This window comes from Ascidia mentula, chromosome 6 (genome assembly GCF_947561715.1).
Source record: "Ascidia mentula chromosome 6, kaAscMent1.1, whole genome shotgun sequence".
Classification (NCBI taxonomy): domain Eukaryota; kingdom Metazoa; phylum Chordata; class Ascidiacea; order Phlebobranchia; family Ascidiidae; genus Ascidia; species Ascidia mentula.
Window position 1 is genome coordinate 943157 of NC_138571.1, and position 17347 is coordinate 960503.

General features: G+C 33.0%; 1 protein-coding gene across 27 annotated transcripts in view; it reads right to left on the minus strand.

The window, feature by feature from the left end:
• Positions 1 to 640: 640 nt before the first annotated feature.
• LOC145905981 (uncharacterized) overlaps positions 641 to 17347 on the minus strand; it is a 43951-nt gene continuing 27244 nt past the window's right edge. For 14 of the 27 annotated variants that reach the window (XM_082993332.1, XM_082993354.1, XM_082993352.1 and 11 more), the window contains 27 exons: positions 16878 to 17048; positions 16623 to 16676; positions 16259 to 16414; positions 15468 to 15629; positions 14585 to 14746; positions 13264 to 13434; positions 13009 to 13062; positions 12644 to 12799; positions 11081 to 11242; positions 10195 to 10356; positions 9310 to 9471; positions 8658 to 8819; positions 7989 to 8159; positions 7734 to 7787; positions 7370 to 7525; positions 5892 to 6053; positions 4488 to 4649; positions 4283 to 4405; positions 3938 to 4099; positions 3480 to 3590; positions 2976 to 3073; positions 2705 to 2887; positions 1929 to 2160; positions 1783 to 1846; positions 1396 to 1490; positions 1169 to 1280; positions 641 to 890 (listed from right to left, as the gene is read on the minus strand). In XM_082993332.1, coding sequence (XP_082849458.1) covers positions 859 to 890; positions 1169 to 1280; positions 1396 to 1490; positions 1783 to 1846; positions 1929 to 2160; positions 2705 to 2887; positions 2976 to 3073; positions 3480 to 3590; positions 3938 to 4099; positions 4283 to 4405; positions 4488 to 4649; positions 5892 to 6053; positions 7370 to 7525; positions 7734 to 7787; positions 7989 to 8159; positions 8658 to 8819; positions 9310 to 9471; positions 10195 to 10356; positions 11081 to 11242; positions 12644 to 12799; positions 13009 to 13062; positions 13264 to 13434; positions 14585 to 14746; positions 15468 to 15629; positions 16259 to 16414; positions 16623 to 16676; positions 16878 to 17048 — 3651 coding nt within the window. In that variant the 3' untranslated portion in view covers positions 641 to 858. Of the gene's footprint in view, positions 891 to 1168; positions 1281 to 1395; positions 1491 to 1782; positions 1847 to 1928; positions 2161 to 2704; positions 2888 to 2975; positions 3074 to 3479; positions 3591 to 3937; positions 4100 to 4282; positions 4406 to 4487; positions 4650 to 5891; positions 6054 to 7369; positions 7526 to 7733; positions 7788 to 7988; positions 8160 to 8657; positions 8820 to 9309; positions 9472 to 10194; positions 10357 to 11080; positions 11243 to 12643; positions 12800 to 13008; positions 13063 to 13263; positions 13435 to 14584; positions 14747 to 15467; positions 15630 to 16258; positions 16415 to 16622; positions 16677 to 16877; positions 17049 to 17347 lie in introns of those variants that run through there. The other 13 variants (XM_082993337.1, XM_082993335.1, XR_014402790.1 and 10 more) reach the window with 13 other exon arrangements.

Below are 17347 nucleotides of genomic sequence, written 5' to 3' on the forward strand. Positions count from 1 at the left end.
GCAGTGTAGTGCATAGGGAAGGCAGCAGTACAGGGTTTCTTGCTTTTTAACTTTAGTAGTTTTATTATATTTTATTTTAATTTATTCTTGGATTTATTTTACCGCATAGCTTTCTGTGTTTATTTGCAAATTCGAATTTGCAGAAACTGAGGATGCCAGTTCAGGCGAAATCGATTTTTTACTAATAAATCAGCTGACTCAATTCGAAACTTCTGCTAGTTTCATTGAATTCTTAATGCTAAATAGGAGATTGGTGTCGCTGATCAGTAAACAATGCCAACCAGAGGGCTAGATTCGGAAAAAAACTAAGGGAACAGTATATGACTTTGATTATGTTGTTTGTAAAATAGGCTCAAAAACGTTCATTAAAGTTTACTGTCCGGGCTATACCCAGTCACGTCCGAGACCTATTCAAAAAACGAGCTATGCACTTTCGTGAGCTGGAACGAAGGAAACGCCTTCTGATTTTTGATCAGTGATTTGCAACGTATAAACTTTCCGAGCTAACCAGGTCTGCCTAATACTGGTTTCATTTTTGTTGAATCTATGGCATTAGTTTGCTGATTCTTTGTGTCATTTGACATTACATATGTTTCACAAACATCATTTACAAAACTTTTTTTCTTATGTTATTGTTCTCAAAGTACACACTGCTTAAAATATGTAAATAACTTAGTAATCTAGTGTCATCTGTGCCTTACGAAGGTAGAACATAAGCATTGGCTAACAATAAATAATAGTATTTATGAAAGTGTCAAATCAACAAAACAGTTAAACTTGGACAACGGAAATGCAGAAATTATTGTGGATTTAATTGTAACCAAAGTAAATCACAGACTGGAAGATGAGAAAAGAGAACTAACAATCTTTGCTGCATGATGGTCCAGAATCTAAAAATAAATTAAAACCTTATTCATAAAGTTACATAAAAGTTCTTCACTAATTTTGTGTGGGTGATTTGTTTGTGTATTAATTTATGGCCATTTTATTCAAAAAATTTATAGTGAGAAAGTTAGATTTGTATGTGTTACGCCAACCAAACGAATTGCCGTTTTTATAATCATGAAAAAAGTTAACATACTCATCACTACATAATAAAATTGTGCACTACCATTACAATCAGTGCAACATACTGGAAATTATATATTTGAGCAAGTAAAGTAGAAACCTTCTGATGAAGTTTGTATCAGTTGTTGAGTTTTTGTCTTTTTACCAAAGGTTTCTGTTGACTTGAAGTTTTGATTTATGATTATATTTACCCCAGATTGATGTCCAATGTCCTGCGAACAGCATGCATAGTTAATATAAAAACAAATATTATTCGCAACTTGCGTTCAAAACAACGCGAGACTAATATAACTTTCACTTATGTCTCACATAGTATAATGATCCTACCTGTATGTTTCCAGAATGTTGATGGACATCACCCTGAACTCCAACTATACTGTCTGTTATGCTTGAGTGTTGTGCCTCTATGTCCTGAGATTGACCTGGTTTAAAAATTTGCTTTAATGTGCTGTGGCCTTACTAAAATTTGCCTTTTATTCCAAGACTGTTCATGCAACTTAAATTTCACAACAATTGGCGTTGCATTCCCATTGTCAAAACAAAAACATTTTGTGAAAAAATTTAAAATAATGATTTAATCGCTTAACTTGGAAAAGGGTTAAGTGTATGAAATAAAATTAATGTTTTCTATGTAAACTATAAAATTTATATAAATAATAAAAAATATAAGTATTATTAAAAAAAAATAAAAAATTAACATGGACAATTTCATACTTTTGTTGGGCAACGGGCGTTGTGACTCAGGATGTGCTGAACTGATTTGCCGCATTGTATCTTCCTGCAAAAAAAGAAAATACCCACTTAACATTAAATATAACTTGTACAACGCCTTTTCTGTTTTTAATTCAATGAAGTCTTACTTGTTTGTCTTCGGTATTAACATCAACAATAAAGTTTGTTTCGTGATTCTTTCCATTAAAATCCAGATTAACATCAACTGATTCCATATCATTGCATGGCGCAATATTTAAACAAAAATTGTATTGTATTAAATTGTTTGAAAAAACATGAACCAACTTGATTTGATTTTTAGAAAATGTAACTCGACCAGTTTCACTTCCAAGTGTGAGCTTTGCTTCGTTTTCATCTGATCTAAAGAAAGCAGCAACGAAATGTTAGACCCAATTAGTTAAGTTATCTTTTTTGGACTTTTGAAACTTGAAAAGTTCGTTTACACATCTATTTATTAAACTGTATCTTTTAAAGAATTTAATTGAGTTGAACTGAAAAGAGATTTGATTTTCAAGCGGTTTTATTTTAGGTCATTCATAATTGTACACCATAATAATAACAAAGTTACTGATTGGACAATATGTAGTTAATGTTGGCAAGTTGATCAACAAGAAACTTTTATTAACAATGGAAAAACTTACGATAGTCTACGAAGTGTTGAGCCTGACAAAAACAGACTCTGACATTGTGCAGATAATCTTGTTTATTTTAATTCTAATGCTTAGCTGAGGCCTACTAGATGTTATTTTAAGGTTTTTCCTGCGTAAAAATTTGGCAACAAATTTGCGGTTTACCTAAATTATTCAGGTCAACAAACTTGAAACCTGTATTTGTTAAGAGTTGAGACTAGAATGATTACTTTCACCATAATAAATATATATTAGACAACAGATTTAAAGTTCACCTTAACTTGAGACCAAGTATCAATTTGAGATTAGGATTTGCAGGTTTGTTCAACTCCAAGTTGTCACAAATGAGAAATTTCCAATGCCTTTTCAGACAATGAGAACTTTCCTGTTTTGGAAATCCTCCCATGACCCATTTTTCCTTGGACCAACCAAAAATGGTTTCGGTGATCACATGAAACCTGTGAACAAAGTACAAAAGCAGACATATCGTTCCCATACCTGGGTAAACTTTCTGTTGCCAAACATACATAAACCTGTTACACTTACCAAGTGAAGTGAGTTACTTCAAATGTAATCTTCCCCTCCCCATTGTAGAATAAAGTTTGACAATCTTCCCATGTTTCACTATCTTGACTTGTTTCAACCTTAACATTTTGTTGTTAGTAGGTACACCATCATTTAAAATAAAAGTTCTTTTACTTCACAACAATCACAAATTACTTTCTGTACGCTGCAGTTCTCCAATATACACTTTATTACTTTTTTTGATAGTTATTGGCTGAACAAATTAAAAATAAAGAAATTTAATTTTATTCCATTTTAATTTTTATTGGTTTAACAATGAATAAATCCAAAAGTTAGGCATAATAATAAAAACTACCAGAAATACAGCATGTATTTCTTATGCCAGAAGAGCAGTACATTTTTAAATCGCAATATGCCAGGCAGCAAAAAGAATTTCATACCAGAAATGGCAGTTTTATGCACTTTTGCAAATTGAAGTGAAAGCACATTCAAGTGAAGGCCACAATAGGCGATAGTCAAACTTACTGTAACAAGTTGTGGATCTTCACACACAAAACATGTTGGTAAAGTGATGGTGACATCTTTGGTGAACTTTAACCCACTTGGTCCACAATAAAACAGTGGAGTAATTTCTTTCTGTGGAATGAAAACCCAATCAAAAAATTTTAAATATAATAGTTGAATAATCAAACTGTGCAAAAAAGCATTATGTGCAAAAAAGCATAATATAAGCGAGCTGCTTACAGGTCGAAACAGTGCATGTACACACCCTGTCTGCAGCTCGCCAATATTATGGTTTTTTTTGTTTTCTAGTTATGGTGGACAAAGCTCTTGAAGGCAATTAAGTTAAGGATTTTATAAAATATAAAAATAATGCAAACAAAGGTAAACACAAAAAAGAGAATAAAATTTCTGTCAAATAAACTGAAATAAAAAGTCAATTATGCTGATTTCTAATGAGGATTGTAACATGAACCACATACGCTAGGCTCCTTATTTCCATAGTAGCCTCTTAACCAAATTTTCACATTTGTCCTCAGTGCTTTAGGAGGAATATCAACAACACAACCCATCACTTCAAGTTTGCCACCTTCCACACCAACAACTGATGATGTTGATTGGATTACTTCATATTCTTCATATTTCTGTAAATGCTTTAGAAATTTGTTTGAGCAAAACTACTTGTTTAGTTTTTTATTTAAATTGTTTTCTATTAATGTTGTAAAATGACAGGTGTTTGATGAACACAGACCCTACAGAAGTCATTTGCTACATTCCATAATTAAAATATTTTGTACATCAACGGGTTGTGAACTGGCTTTTTCTACCTTCCATCTAAAGGAATCCATCAGTTTATCAACAAACAACTCCACAATTTTGTGAACACATGCAGCCAATGACTCAGCACTTTCATCTGTCAAATCATTAGATCTCAGATCAAGAAACAACATCTAAACAATAAAATGATTAATAAATGATTAATTAATAATTGCATTTTATTAACATTTGTAAATAGTAAATGTTGCTTCTTACAGAGTGTTTTAAATCTTTAATCTTCTGTGAGAGAATTTCCACAACCTCATCTCCTATGCCACATTTATCCAAACCAAGTTCTGCAATGTTGTGAATGCAACGAGCCAATGCAGCTGCTCCACTATCTCCTATCTTGTTCCCGGAGAGATCAAGTTTCCTCATCTGAATAAAAAAAGAGATCAGCAATAAAAAAAAAGGAATGAGTGTTCGTCGTTCATCCAAACAATCTAAAGGGATGGTATTTAGCAAATGTGGTTGGTGGGTGCGGAACTATGTACTGAGTCAAAAAGCTGGGAAAAGAAATTTTTTACTTTAGTTATAACAGCGTGTGAGAAATGGCTGGTGATTTTATGGGTGCTGACAAGTAAATATGTTTTGTTGTAAGACATGTTTGAGAATTGATTCTGGCCCTGAAGATTTCCAACTTATTCTGTCTAAGAAACTTTCGTTTCAGGAACAAGACTGAAAGATTTTAACCTCAAACGAAAGTTTCTTTGACAGTTGTTCTAAGACATGTGTTGAAAACAATGACAAACACTCTAGTATGCCAATCCTTCCAAGCATAGGTCCCTCTTACAGGAGCGGGACACAATTTCGTGAAATGAGTCGGGGAGGAACCCAGTATCATAGATAATTTTTCTCTCTTTCTATAGTCTGGTTCTCTCCGAGCTCAACCTTATGTGTTATGGGGCAGTGCCAGTGACACACATTAAAGGAGTATATGAAATTTTGTTTGCTTGTTGTAGACTAATTTTACAAAGTAATTAGGGCAAATGATTAAAAAATAATAAAGTTAAAAGAACTTTCTTATCAATGAAAGGGTTCCTGTTGTTTTAAAACAATTAAAGTTTAATGCCAGTGCTTACATGGCATATCACCTTGTTTAGAAACGAAAAACAGGGAAACAAGTTTGTGAAGAAATGACAAATTCATTTTGTACTTAAACATGCTTGCCATATTTTAAGGTAAATATTTATGTCAACATTTTGGTTAATCGCATAAAACAGAGAAACTATGTGCATTTATCTGTATTATTGGTCTGGTCCCTCAATTTTCACAAGCACACCCATAATCAGGCTTAAACTTTGTGCATCAAATGCTGTGATTTGCCTGTATGGACTAAATTTGTCATTGATAATGTGACCCCTATAGAGTAAATTCCTGATGACCGATTCTGGGAATCAGTCCCCATTCCCAACCCAATTGAGGACATTATGAAAAAATACATTTTCTGGGTTAAAATCTATTGACTTTCAAGTGAGACATCTTCAGTGTCAGCAAAAACAATGTAAAAGCTTATCTACTAGAAGCGACACACATTTGCAACAGAAAAAAAATATTCTCTTGATATTTATTGTGGCTTTAATTCAAAAAAAGTAACCACTGGTCTAACATACAACTTACTGGTTTGTTAAGTTGTGATATGGAATTTGCAATCTTACAGATTCCACCACTTGTCATCTTACAACCCCGCAGAGACAGATTCTCAATCCACTGAATGCATGAAGCAATAGCAGATGCACTTTTATCATCAACTGCGTTCCAATCAAGATTCAATGACGTCATCTGAAATAAATGAAAAATTGCTGGAATTAATTTTTATGATGCAGATACTATCAAGCACAAACACAAATAGATTCGATGAATGGTAGCTAAATTGTAATATTCATGGACAAATATTTATTAGAGCATAAAATGATAGCTGTGTTATATAGCAGTAAAGTTGATGTGTTTTTTCTAATCATCTATAATGACACGACACTGCTACTGACACTACAATAAATGTGCAGTAATTTTTCCATTGTTTTATCAGGAACAACGTAAATGGTGAATTTCAATTGAGAGCATAATACCAATCATTTAACGTTGTATATAATCATGATGGCCACAACAAATCATAGATTCTAATTACAGTGTCTGATTTCAGGAAATTAATCAAACTGTGTTTGGCAGAATTCAACATTCTGTAACCAGTCGCAGCCTGAGCAAAGTACTTTCAAAAAATGATACAGGCGACCAAGCTTTTAGTAACATCACAATTTACATATCAATATATTTGTTTGGTTAAAATCAATTACGCACATGAACAATAAACGTGATAGATAAATTAGAAACGATCAAACCACAAGGATTATAGAGTCAGGCCCCCATATTCATAGCCACTAAACTTGAATCTTTGTCAATTTAGGACATCCTACCACACAACGGTAATGTGACGATATCATGTGTGAAATTTATCTTTGAAATATTTATCAGTCACCATGTTTTCTCACACTTTGCTAAGGTTCATAAATTTCTGGTCACCACATGGTAAAAGTTAACATGTTGTAATGAACCTTGTAGATATAACCATACCACAAAAAATACCACCACCTGATACAAAATATATGTTACTTCATCAACTATTGGGTTTTTGGGAGTGAATATTTAAAGTAAACAATGTGCATATATAATAGATCAGTTAAATATTTTGTTCAAGTTTGAAGAAATTGATTTTTGTTAGGAGATATTGGGTTTGCGATCAATTAAGATGTGGTCCCACATATTGCAGCAACACAACAGCGAGTTTCATAGTTATCTACCATCAAAACTGACATTATGACCACATTGCTTTTGGAACAAGCTTTAAACAATAAAATATTATCAAAATGTTTTGAAAAAACAGATGATATTTCTTTTGCCTTTAATGCTGAATTCCACCTTTGCAATGCAATTTGTTTGCAGATTACTTTTGGACAAACTGTTGTTGCACAGTTTTGGATACAAGCATTCTGCATATTTATTATATCCACATCATATAAATATTGATAACAAATGCTGAGTGCTGAGTGGCCTTTGGCCAATGTCCTTTTAGAAAGACTTCACAAATTCAGCTAATCTACCTTCTGTTTTATTGCTGCAGCCACTTCTTGTATCGCATTCCCATTAATATTTCCCATGGTAAGTTCAAGTGTTGGAGGAAATAAATGTAAAACACATGACAAAGCCAAGGCTTCTTCATCACCATTCACTGTAAGCTGGTTTGGAATGGAATCAATCTGGTAAAAAAATCTTAGTTTACATAAAGTTGTTTAATCAATAAATATTGATATTTACAAAAAGATGGTTTTGATAACGTAAAGCATTTGTTAACACAGATAACTGGATATAGTTTTATTATAATTCAACTAAAAACATATCTCAACAAATTAACCTTGAGGAAAATCCAGATTTACAGATAAGTTTCTTAGAACAACGCTTACAAACCTCAAATACTGAATCAACAAACATCGTTGTCATGTCCTCTTTCTTTGCTAACATCTGAAAAAAATGAAATATTCATTGTCAAAAAACACATGTTGGCAAACTGCATTGTTAACATAGAATGTAAAATGAAAGAGAAAGTTTCTCCAATTTCTAAAAATATTTTGTGTACTTGGTTCAATATTTCAACTACAATAATAATTCCATCATTAAATGTGGTTTCAACTTGTTCATGTCAAAATATTAAATGCTGGTAACCTTTGAAAAGCAGGGGATAAGATCACATTTTCCAATTTTATGGATGCCCTTTTCTGATATTCTGAACTTGGATGTATAAAGTTTGTTAACATTTTTGTGGACTGCTTCATTCATGATAGATGATATGAGAGATTTTGAAACCAGATTTCCACTGATATCCAAACATTCCATCTGTAATGATTAAAGTAAGTGGTTTTACATGAGAAACATTTAAAAAGCCCAGAAAAGGCTCTTGCTATTGTTGAAAAGGGGTGACAAAAACATTTGGGAATACTTTTCAAAATTAAATTCCAGTGACCAATTGTTTCCACGCAAAAAACAACCACTTTAATTACCAAGTTTAGTAAATAAACATCACACGAAAATTAACATAGTTTAGTTCGGAAGAAGGCCACAAGCTGATTCTTTTTTTTTTTTGATTTTAGAAAAAAACAACAATATTTTCTAGTTTATGGAATATCTGTACATCTAAAAATATGCCTAACCACTTTGATCTTATTTATTCTCAGTTCCAAAATTGAGTTTAGTACCAAACCTTGCTAACTGGATTTAAACATTCCTAAATTTGTTGAATAAAAAACCTCTTGTGTTAAGCTGAGGAATGTATGGAAGAGATATCAGTTTGGATTTCAAAATATTGGAGAATCACTGGTCTAACATACAACTTACTGGTTTCTTAAGTTGCGATATGGAATTTGCAATCTTACAGATTCCACCACTTGTCATCTTACAATCCCGCAGAGACAGATTCTCAATCCACTGAATACATGAAGCAATAGCAGATGCACCGTCATCATCAACTGTGTTGTAATCAAGATTCAACGACGTCATCTGATACAAACGAAAAATTGCTGGAATCAGTTTTATGTCAACAATATCATTGTATCAGTTATGACACCACAGAGACAGAACAATCACTTGGTGAATTTAATCGTTGAGCTCCGGTAGCTCAGTTAGATACAGAAAGAACACGAATCACACATGGCTCCAAAAGTAACACGTTTGTGACTTTGGTCACCTTTATATGCATGCAATGCCATGAGACGAAGTAACTGTGTTATGCTATGAAAACTGAAACACGTGTTTTGAAGTGGTACATGCGCCTGTTTTGTTTAGTTTTTTGTTTAAGTACAGTGAAAAAAATATTTAGAAACAAATAAAGATATGAAAAATACACATTTTCGCATATACTCAAAATTCAAACAAAAAACCTTTGAATTTTGATATAAAGTGGCCTGATGCCAAGGTAAGTAAATTTTGAGTCAGTCAATGGCTATTGCTTGCGAGTCCGCTCTACTGAATCACAATCTCTGCAACATACTGGTTTAGTAAGTTGTGATATGGAATTTGCAATCTTGCAGATTCCACCACTTGTCATCTTACAATCCCGCAGAGACAGATTCTCAATCCACTGAATACATGAAGCAATAGCAGATGCACTTTCATCATCAACTGTGTTGCAATCAAGATTCAACGACGTCATCTGAAACAAATGAAAAATTGCTGGAATCAGTTTTTATGTCAACAAAATCATTGTATCAATTATGACATCACAGAGGCAGAACAATCATTTGGTGAATTTATTCGTTAAGCTCAGTTAGTTGGAGAAAGAACCCAAATTACACATGGCTCCAGCTCAGTAATACGTTTGTTACGTTGGCCACAGTTATATGCTTGCAATGCCAAGAGACGAAGTAACTGTGTTATGCTATGGAAACTGAAACATATGTTTTGCGGCGATACATGCGCCTGCTTTGTTTGGTTTTAACTTGAAGTAAGGTTAACAAATATTTAGAAACAAATAAAGATATGAATAAATACACATTTTCGTATTCAATGAAAATTGTAACAAAAATATTTTGTTTTTAAATATAAAGTTGCCCGATGCAAGTAAATTTTAAGTTAGTCAATAGTTATTGCTTGGGAGTCCGGACCTACTGGATCCCATTCCCTTAAACTTACACACAACCTTGTATGTTGGTATCAACAGCTTAATATGTGGGCGTTTTAACAACAAATACACTGTATTTATTTAAAAACAAACATAGCCTACATTTAAACCATGGGGTGTACAACCAGCATTGCAGTTTTAACACAAAATTATTTAACTTATCAAAATTAATTCTGTGTTTAAACGAATGTAAATCATCCAAGTGTGTCGTGATCCTAAAATGTTTGGAAACCACTGGTCTAACATACAACTTACTGGTTTCTCAAGTTGTGATATGGAATTTGCAACCTCACAGATTCCACCACTTGTCATCTTACAATACCGCAGAGACAGATTCTCAATCCACTGAATACATGAAGCAATAGCAGATGCACTTTCATCATCAACTTTGTTCCTATCAAGATTCAACGACGTCATCTGAAATAAATGAAAAATTGCTGGAATCAGTTTTTATGTCAACAATATCATTGTATCAATTATGACATCACAGAGGCAGAACAATCATTTGGTGAATTTATTCGTTAAGCTCAGTTAGTTGGAGAAAGAACCCAAATTACACATGGCTCCAGCTTAGTAACACGTTTGTTACGTTGGTCACAGTTATATGCTTGCAATGCCACGAGACGAAATAACGGTGTTATGCTATGAAAACTGAAACATATGTTTTGCGGCGATACATGCGCCTGTTTGATTTGGTTTTAACTTGGTGTAAGGTTAAAAAAATATTTAGAAATAAATAAAGATATGAATAAATACACATTTTCGTATTCAATGAAAATTGTAACAAAAATATTGTGTTTTTGAATATAAAGTTGCCCGATGCAAGTAAATTTTAAGTTGGTCAATAGTTATTGCTTGGGAGTCCGGACCTACTGGATCCCATTCTCCTTAACCTACACACAACCTTGTATGTTGGTATCAACAGCTTAATATGTGGACGTATTAACAACAAATACACTGTTTCCATTCAAAAACAAACATAGCCTACATTTAAACCATGGGGTGTACAACAAGAATTGCAGTTTTAACACAAAATTATTTAACTTATCAAAATTACTTCTGTGTTTAAACGAATGTAAATCATCCAAGTGTGTCATGATCCTAAAACGTTTGGAAACCACTGGTCTAACATACAACTTACTGGTTTCTCAAGTTGTGATATGGAATTTGCAATCTTACAGATTCCACCACTTGTCATCTTACAATCCCGCAGAGACAGATTTTCAATCCACTGAATACATGAAGCAATAGCAGATGCACTTTCATCATCAACTGTGTTGCAATCAAGATTCAACGACGTCATCTGAAACAAATTAAAAATTGCTGGAATCAGTTTTTATGTCAACAATATCATTGTATCAATTATGACATCACAGAGGCAGAACAATCATTTCGTGAATTTAATCGTTAAGCTCAGTCAGTTGGAGAAAGAACCCAAATTACACATGGCTCCAGCTCAGTAACACGTTTGTTACGTTGGTCACAGTTATATGCTTGCAATGCCAAGAGACGAAGTAACTGTGTTATGCTATGAAAACTGAAACATATGTTTTGTGGTGGTTCATGCGCCTGTTTTATTTGGTTTTAAGTTGAAGTAAGGTTAACAAAAATATTTAGAAACAATTAAAGATATGAATAAATACACATTTTCGTATTCAATGAAAATTGTAACAAAAATATTATGTTTTTTAATATAAAGTAGCCCGATGCAAGTAAATTTTAAGTTAGCCAATAGTTATTGCTTGGGAGTCCGGACCTACTGGATCCCACTTTCCTAAACCTACACACAACCTTGTATGTTGGTATAAACTGCTCAATATGTAGGGGTTTTAACAGCAAATACACTGTTTCCATTTAAAAACAAACATAGCCTACATTTAAACCATGGGGTGTACAACCAGCATTGCAGTTTTAACACAAAATTATTTGACACACTAAAATTACTTTTGTGTTTGAACGAATGTAAATCATTTAAGGGTGTGTAGCAACACGCATGTTTTCCTACTTAATTCTTCTCACATTTAGAACACATACGGACCAAAGGATGCAGGCGGAGTTAAGCTTTCCTGCAGGAAAGCTCCCAGAAGCTTTCTGGCATCTTGTTGGACAACACATTTTTTTTGACACTTTGTTGTAAAACGCCCATTTCGTAATCCTTCGACAGTCAAGTCTAGTCTAGTCTCTTAGTCGCTCGTACTCTCTCGGCCCTGTTGTTATTCTCGCCTTCACGCTGTAACGTTCGCACGTTCTTTTAAATAGTTAAACTGCTGTTATTCAGTCACATGTTAAACACGCTTGAAACAAATTAAACTTAAGCCACCTGGTATTGCAATCGTGTCTTTCCATTAATAAACAAGTCTGTCACGGAGTCGAATTTAGTATTAACAGCGAGAACATGCAAGCAGACTTTAGCTTCAGTTATAGCAGTGACTGGGAATTCAAGTTTTAAACAATAAAATATTATCAAAATGTTTCGAAAAAACAGATGACGATGATTTTTTTCGCTTTGATACTGAACTCCACCTTTTAATAAATGCAATTTGTATTCAGATTAAATTTGGACAAACTGTTGTTGCACAGTTTTGGATACAAGCATTCTGCATACTTATTATATCCACATCACAAATAGATAACATATGCTGAGTGCTGAGTGGCCTCTGGCCAATGTCCTTTCAGAAAGACTTCACAAATTCAGTTAATATACCTTCTGTTTTATTGCTTCAGCCACTTCTTGTATCGCATCCCCATTAACATATCTCATGGTAAGTTTAAGTGTTGGAGGAAATAAATGTAAAACACATGAAAAAGCAAAAGCTTCTTCATCACCATTCACTGTAAGCTGGTTTGGAATGGAATCAATCTGGTAAAAAACATGTGAGTTTACACAAAGTTGTTCAATCAATCAATATGGATATTTACAAAAAGATGGTTTTGATAAAGTAAAGCATTTGTTAACACAAATAACTCGATATAGTTTTATTATAATTCAACTAAAAACATCTCACAACAAATTAACCTTGAGTAAAATCCAGATTTACAGATAAGATTCTTAGAACAATGCTTACAAACCTCAAATACTGAATCAACAAATTTGGTTGTTATGTCCTCTTTCTTTGCTAACGTCTGAAAAAAACAAAATATTCATTGTTAAAAAACACATGTTGACAAACTGCATTGTTAACATAGAATGTAAAATGAAAGAGAAAGTTTCTCCAATTTCTAAAAATATTTTGTGTACTTGGTTCAATATTTCAACTACAATAATAATTCCATCATTAAATGTGGTTTCAACTTGTTCATGTCAAAATATTAAATGCTTGTAACCTTTGAAAAGCAAGGGATAAGATCACATTTTCCAATTTTATGGATGCCCATTCTTGATATTCTGAACTTGGATGTATAAAGTTTTTTAACATTTTTGTGGACTGCTTTATTCATGATCAATGGTAACTGAGATTTTGAAACCAGATTTCCACTGATATCCCAAGATTCCATCTGTAATGATTAAAATAAGTGGTTTTACATAAGAAACAATTTAAAAAGCCCAAAACAGGGTCTTGCTCTTGATGAAAAGGGGTGACAAAAACTTTTGGGAATACTTTTCAACATTAAATTCCAGTGAACAACTGTTCCCACACAAAAAATAACCACCTTAATTACCAAGTTTAGTAAATAAATATCACACGAAAATTAATATAGTTTAGTTCGGAAGAAGGCCACAAGCTGATTCTTTTTGTTTTTTTGATTTTAGAAAAAAAAACAACAATAATTTCTAGTTTATGGAATATCTGTACATCTAAAAATATGCCTAACCACTTTGATCTGATTTATTCTCAGTTCCGATATTAAGTTTAGAACCAAACCTTGCTAACTGGATTTAAACATTCCTAAATTTGTTGAATTAAACTTAAATCTTGTGGTTCAAAAAATTGCTGGAATCAGTTTTAATGTGAACAATATCATTGCATCAATTATGATATCACAGAGGCAGAACAATCACTTGGAGAATTTAATATTTGAGCTACGGTAGCTCAGTCAGTTAGAGAAAGAACCTGAATTGCACATGGCTCCAAATTAGTAACACCTTTGTGACTTTGGTTACAGTTATATGCACGGAATGCCACGAGACAAGGTAACTGCTTTATGCTATGGAAACTGAAACATACGTTTTGAGGTGGTACATGCGCCTGTTTTATTTGGTTTTAAGTTGAAGTAAGGTTAAAAAAATATTTAGAAACAAATAAAGATATGAATAAATACACATTTTCGTATTCAATGAAAATTGTAAAAAAAATACTGTGTTTTTTAGCATAAAGTTGCCCGATGCAAGTAAATTTTAAGTTAGTCAATAGTTATTGCTTGGGATTCCGGACCTACTGGATCCCACTCCCTTAAACCTACACACAACCTTGTATGTTGGTATCAATAGCTTAATATGTGGGCGTATTAACAGCAAATACACTGTTTCCATTCAAAAACAGACATAGCCTACATTTAAACCATGGGGTGTACAACCAGCATTGCAGTTTTAACACAAAATTATTTAACACACTAAAATTACTTTTGTGTTTAAACGAATGTAAATCATCCAAGTGTGTCATGATCCTAAAACGTTTGGAAACCACTGGTCTAACATACAACTTACTGGTTTCTTAAGTTGTGATATGGAATTTGCAATCTTACAGATTCCACCACTTGTCATCTTACAACCCCGCAGAGACAGATTCTCAATCCACTGAATACATGAAGCAATAGCAGATGCACTTTCATCATCAACTGTGTTGCAATCAAGATTCAACGACGTCATCTGAAATAAATGAAAAATTGCTGGAATCAGTTTTATGTCAACAATATCATTGTATCAGTTATGACATCACAGAGGCAGAACAATCATTTGGTGAATTTATTCGTTAAGCTCAGTTAGTTGGAGAAAGAACCCAAATTACACATGGCTCCAGCTTAGTAACATGTTTGTTACGTTGATCACAGTTATATGCTGGCAATGCCAAGAGACAAAGTGACTGTGTTATGCTATGAAAACTGAAACATATGTTTTGCGGCGATACATGCGCCTGTTTTATTTGGTTTTAACTTGAAGTAAGGTTAAAAAATATTTAGAAACAAATAAAGATATGAATAAATACACATTTTCGTATTCAATGAAAATTGTAACAAAAATATTATGTTTTTTAGCATAAAGTTGCCCGATGCAAGTAAATTTTAAGTTGGTCAATAGTTATTGCTTGGGAGTCCGGACCTACTGGATCCCATTCTCCTAAACCTACACACAACCTTGTATGTTGGTATCAACAGCTTAATATGTGGGCGTTTTAACAACAAATACACTGTATTCATTTAAAAACAAACATATCCTACATTTAAACCATGGGGTGTACAACAAGAATTGTAGTTTTAACACAAAATTATTTAACTTATCAAATTACTTCTGTGTTTAAACGAATGTAAATCATCCAAGTGTGTCGTGATCCTAAAATGTTTGGAAACCACTGGTCTAACATACAACTTACTGGTTTCTCAAGTTGTGATATGGAATTTGCAACCTTACAGATTCCACCACTTGTCATCTTACAAACCCGCAGAGACAGATTCTCAATCCACTGAATACATGAAGCGATAGCAGATGCACTTTCATCATCAACTGTGTTGCAATCAAGTTTCAACGACGTCATCTGAAATAAATGAAAAATTGCTGGAATCAGTTTTATGTCAACAATATCATTGTATCAGTTATGACATCACAGAGGCAGAACAATCATTTGGTGAATTTATTCGTTAAGCTCAGTTAGTTGGAGAAAGAACCCAAATTACACATGGCTCCAGCTTAGTAACACGTTTGTTACGTTGGTCACAGTTATATGCTGGCAATGCCAAGAGACAAAGTGACTCTGTTATGCTATGAAAACTGAAACATATGTTTTGCGGCGATACATGCGCCTGTTTTATTTGGTTTTAACTTGAAGTAAGGTTAAAAAATATTTAGAAACAAATAAAGATATGAATAAATACACATTTTCGTATTCAATGAAAATTGTAAAAAAAATATTGTGTTGTTAAATATAAAGTTGCCCGATGCAAGTAAATTTTAAGTTAGTCAATAGTTATTGCTTGGGAGTCCGGACCTACTGGATCCCATTCCCTTAAACCTACACACAACCTTGTATGTTGGCATCAACAGCTTAATATGAAGGGGTTTTAACAACAAAAACACTGTTTTCCACACAAAAAGATAACATATACTGAGTGCTGAGCCTTTGGCCAACGCCGTTCCAGAAAGACTTTACAAATTCAGCTAATATACCTTCTGTTTTATTGCTGCAGCCACTTCTTGTATCGAGCAGTTACCAACATATATCATGGCAAGTTTAAGTGTTGGAGGAAATAAATGTAAAACACATGACAAAGCACAAGCTTCTTCATCACCAAAAACTGCAAGCTTGTTTGGAATGGAATCAATCTGGTAAAATAATCTTAGTTTACATAAAGTTGTTCAATCAATCAATATGGATATTCACAAAAAAATGGTTTTGATAAAGTAAAGCATTTGTTAACACAAATAACTCGATATAGTTTTATTATAATTCAACTCAAAACATATCTCAACAAATTAACCTAGAGTAAAATCCAGATTTACAGATAAGTTTCTTAGAACAACGCTTACAAACCTCAAATACTGAATCAACAAATTTGGTTGTTATGTCCTCTTTCTTTGCTAACGTCTGAAAAAAACAAAATATTCATTGTCAAAAAACACATGTTGACAAACTGCATTGTTAACATAGAATGTAAAATGAAAAAGAAAGTTTCTCCAATTTCTAAAAATAATTTGTGTAGTTTGTTCACTATTTCAACTACAATAGTAATTCCATCATTAAATGTGGTTTCAACTTGTTCATGTCAAAATATTAAATGCTGGTAACCTTTGAAAAGCAAGGGATAAGATCACATTTTCCAATATTATGGATGCCCTTTTCTGATATTCTAAACTTGGATGTATAAAGTTTGTTAACATTTTTGTGGACTGCTTCATTCATGATCAATGGTAACTGAGATTTTGAAACCAGATTTCCACTGATATCCAAACATTCCATCTGTAATGGTTGAAATAAGTGGTTTTACATAAGAAACATTCAAAAAGCCCAAAACAGGGTCTTGCTCTTGATGAAAAGGGGTCACAAAAACTTTTGGGAATACTTTTCAACATTAAATTCCAGTGAACAACTGTTCCCACACAAAAAATAACCACCTTAATTACGAAGTTTAGTAAATAAACATCACACGAAAATTAATATAGTTTAGTTCGGAAGAAGGCCACAAGCTGATTCTTTTTGTTTTTTGGATTTTAGAAAAAAAAACAACAATAATTTCTTGTTTATGGAATATCTGTACA